This window comes from Zeus faber (assembly GCF_960531495.2).
Source record: "Zeus faber genome assembly, chromosome: 19".
Taxonomy (NCBI): domain Eukaryota; kingdom Metazoa; phylum Chordata; class Actinopteri; order Zeiformes; family Zeidae; genus Zeus; species Zeus faber.
In genome coordinates, this window is record NC_137206.1 from 12,132,752 (window position 1) to 12,136,162 (window position 3,411).

At 56.6% G+C, this 3,411-nt stretch overlaps 1 protein-coding gene across 1 annotated transcript; it reads left to right on the plus strand.

The window, feature by feature from the left end:
• The first annotated feature begins 279 nt into the window (after positions 1-279).
• Positions 280-3,097, plus strand: fzd8a (frizzled class receptor 8a). Its single transcript, XM_080019901.1, has one exon. The coding sequence runs from the start codon at positions 618-620 to the stop codon at positions 2,406-2,408; it is 1,791 nt and encodes a 596-aa protein (XP_079876027.1). The 5' UTR covers positions 280-617; the 3' UTR covers positions 2,409-3,097.
• The last annotated feature ends 314 nt before the right edge of the window (positions 3,098-3,411 follow it).

Below are 3,411 nucleotides of genomic sequence, written 5' to 3' on the forward strand. Positions count from 1 at the left end.
CAAATCGTACTGTGGTCACAAAATATCTGCAGCTAATATACCAACCCAACGGGTGGAAGAAAAAAAACCAACAGAATGAACATTTTAAATTTAATTAAAAAAAATAAAAATAAAAACAAAAGATAGATTTGACTGACTGGAGCCGAAGCCCCACCCCTGGTGCCCCTCCATTGGAGGGGCTGCAGGGGGGAGTTCCTTCCCGGGCTCCGGTATAAACCCTCCACCTCCTCCACCCTCCGCACAGATCTGTATGGGAAACAGGACCGAGGGACGCGCTCATGTAGCCGCTGCGTTCTGGAGACACAAGGCTGGTGTTTGGACTGGACAACCACTACCGATCTGCAGGGATAACAGAAGGCTCGTTCTATTCATAAGGTGGATACACAGACCTTCCCCCGCCGCGCCTCAGCCATCTTGCCGGTCCTGGATTTGTTTCCCTCGCTCCTGTCCTGGAAGTAAACAAGGCTGGCGCGGATGACTTGCGGCTCCGCGGCGAGAAAGTGACGGGACATGGGCACGGTGCGCGCCGTCTAAACCGGACCCGGGTCCCAGCGTTTCGGGGAGGGGAGGAGGATTACGCACCTCTGACACCCGAACAGGAGAGAAGCTGAACGAGGATGGAGCGGTCCGACCCGCTGGGGGTCTACCTGCTCCTCTCCCTCTCCCTCGCCCTCCTGCCCAGGTCCGGCGGCACCGGGACCAAGGAGCTCACCTGCCAGGAGATCTCCGTCCCGCTGTGCAAGGGCATCGGCTACAACCACACCCACATGCCCAACCAGTTCAACCACGACACGCAGGACGAAGCGGGGCTGGAGGTGCACCAGTTCTGGCCGCTGGTGGAGATCCGCTGCTCGCCGGACCTGCGCTTCTTCCTGTGCTCCATGTACACGCCGATCTGCCTGGAGGACTACAAGAAGCCGCTGCCGCCGTGCCGCGGCGTGTGCGAGCGGGCCCGGGCGGGCTGCGCGCCCCTCATGCGGCAGTACGGCTTCCCGTGGCCGGACCGGATGCGGTGCGACCTGCTGCCGGTGCAGGGCGACCCGGACACCCTGTGCATGGACTACAACAGGACCGACTCCTCCACCACGGCGTCGCCGGTCCTCTCCAAGCCCACCGACCACCCTGCGCCGGGGAAGCCCTTCAACCCGCCCGGGCGCAACCGACCCGGCAACGCGCCCGGATCCAAACCCAGACCCCATCCCCAGCCGCTGCCCAAGCCGCAGCCGGCGCCGTGCGAGTCCGGGTGCGAGTGCCTCGTCCCCATGGTGCCGGTCCGCGCCGAGCGCCACCCGCTCTTCAACCGGGTCCGCACGGGTCAGATCGCCAACTGCGCCATGCCGTGCCACAACCCGTACTTCACCCCGGACGAGCGAGCCTTCACCGCCTTCTGGATCGGCCTCTGGTCCGTGCTGTGCTTCGTGTCCACCTTCGCCACGGTGGCCACCTTTCTCATCGACATGGAGAGGTTCAAGTACCCGGAGAGACCCGTCATCTTCCTCTCCGCCTGCTACATGTTCGTGTCCGTGGGGTACATCGTGCGGCTGGTCGCCGGCCACGAGAAGGTGGCGTGCAACCGGGAGTACGAGGTGGAGCACGTCCACTACGAGACCACCGGGCCGGCGCTGTGCACCGTGGTCTTCCTGCTCGTCTACTTCTTCGGCATGGCGAGCTCCATCTGGTGGGTGATCCTCTCCATGACCTGGTTCCTGGCTGCCGGGATGAAATGGGGCAACGAGGCCATCGCCAGCTACTCCCAGTACTTCCACCTGGCCGCCTGGCTCATCCCCAGCATGAAGTCCATCGCCGTGCTGGCCCTCAGCTCGGTGGACGGCGACTCCGTGGCCGGGATCTGCTATGTGGGCAACCAGAACCTGGACAACCTGCGGGGCTTCGTCCTGGCCCCCCTGGTCATCTATTTATTCATAGGGACCATGTTCCTCCTGGCCGGGTTCGTGTCCCTCTTCCGGATACGCAGCGTCATCAAGCAAGGCGGCACAAAGACCGACAAGCTGGAGAAGCTGATGATCCGGATAGGGATCTTTACGGTGCTCTACACCGTCCCCGCCACCATCATCGTGGCCTGCTACTTCTACGAGCAGCACAACCGGCAGAGCTGGGAGGTCACCCACAACTGCTCCTGCATGTTGGAGGAGGACCGCAGGAGCCCGGACTACGCCGTGTTTATGTTGAAGTACTTTATGTGCCTTTTGGTGGGCATCACGTCCGGCGTGTGGATATGGTCCGGGAAGACCTTGGAGTCCTGGAGGACTTTCTGCACGCGCTGCTGCTGGGGCAGCAAGGGCACCAGCGGCTCCATGTACAGCGACGTGAGCACGGGCCTGACGTGGAGGTCAGGCACGGCCAGCTCGGTGTCCTGCCCCAAGCAGATGCCATTGTCCCAGGTCTGAATGGGACTTAATGTGGACCGCTAATTGTTTGGGAGATAAGCCATTACTCCCGTCTTTACGATTAGCATAGAAATGGACTGTTGATGGGCCCCGTGGGGAAGAGGACTGTCGGAGAACCGGTTGAAACAATGTTTCTGGCATTAACACAGGTTAATCCCCCACCTCTGTTTATATGTATTAGGGATACGGACTGGAGCGTCGCTTAGTCGATGCCACGTTTGGGCAAAGACACACACTTAAGGAGGGGAGGGGAAACACGTGGTCGCGTTAAAAGTAGTCGGCGCTGATAAAACAATGGGAACGAAATGTCCGAGGAAAAGGAAAAGATCAGCCCAGATGAGACTGCTCGGCATGGATCTCATTTGGACTGGTCTTTTGTCTTTCTCGAAAGAGTCAAACCGCTCCCCCGCTTTGCTTCTTGTGAACAACATCAGGCTGTTGTTTTTTACAGGTATACAGGTATATTCCATTGTGTCATTCAGTCGCGTCGTCGGAGATGGTTTAAATTAAGCCTTAATAGTGCCCAACCTTTTTATGCTACGGGTCGTTCCTTTTTTTTTTTTTCTATTTTGTATTTATATGAGACGGTGGTGTACAAACGTGTAAATTTGTGTATAAACAAAAGACTTTATAAGCTATTGTAAATTTGTACAAAATGTAGATGTCTTCTTTTTTTTCGGGGAGGAAAAGCAAATACGAACTTTATTTTGACAATAAAACACTTAATAAATCGTAAAAAAAAAAAAAAAAAATTCCCTTCGTGTGGACCTCTTCAGTGCTCTGCCAGGGGGAGCTTGTCCACGAGTCTCCGCTTAAATGTGGAGTGGACACCTTTTCGGAAAACTCGACGGGGGTCTGGGGGTTTTTTTCGTCCTCTCTCTACCTCCCTCCCTAAAATATTTGAATGCGGATGTCATTTCCTATATTCTGCTGTGTTTTGCCATGGGGTTTGATATGTCTGTGGGGTGGGATCAGCAAGACAGAATGATGGATAGATAGATAG

Excerpts from the sequence above, each read along its gene's own strand:
- fzd8a (XM_080019901.1), top strand. The coding sequence starts at position 618 with ATGGAGCGGTCCGACCCGCTGGGGGTCTACCTGCTCCTCTCCCTCTCC.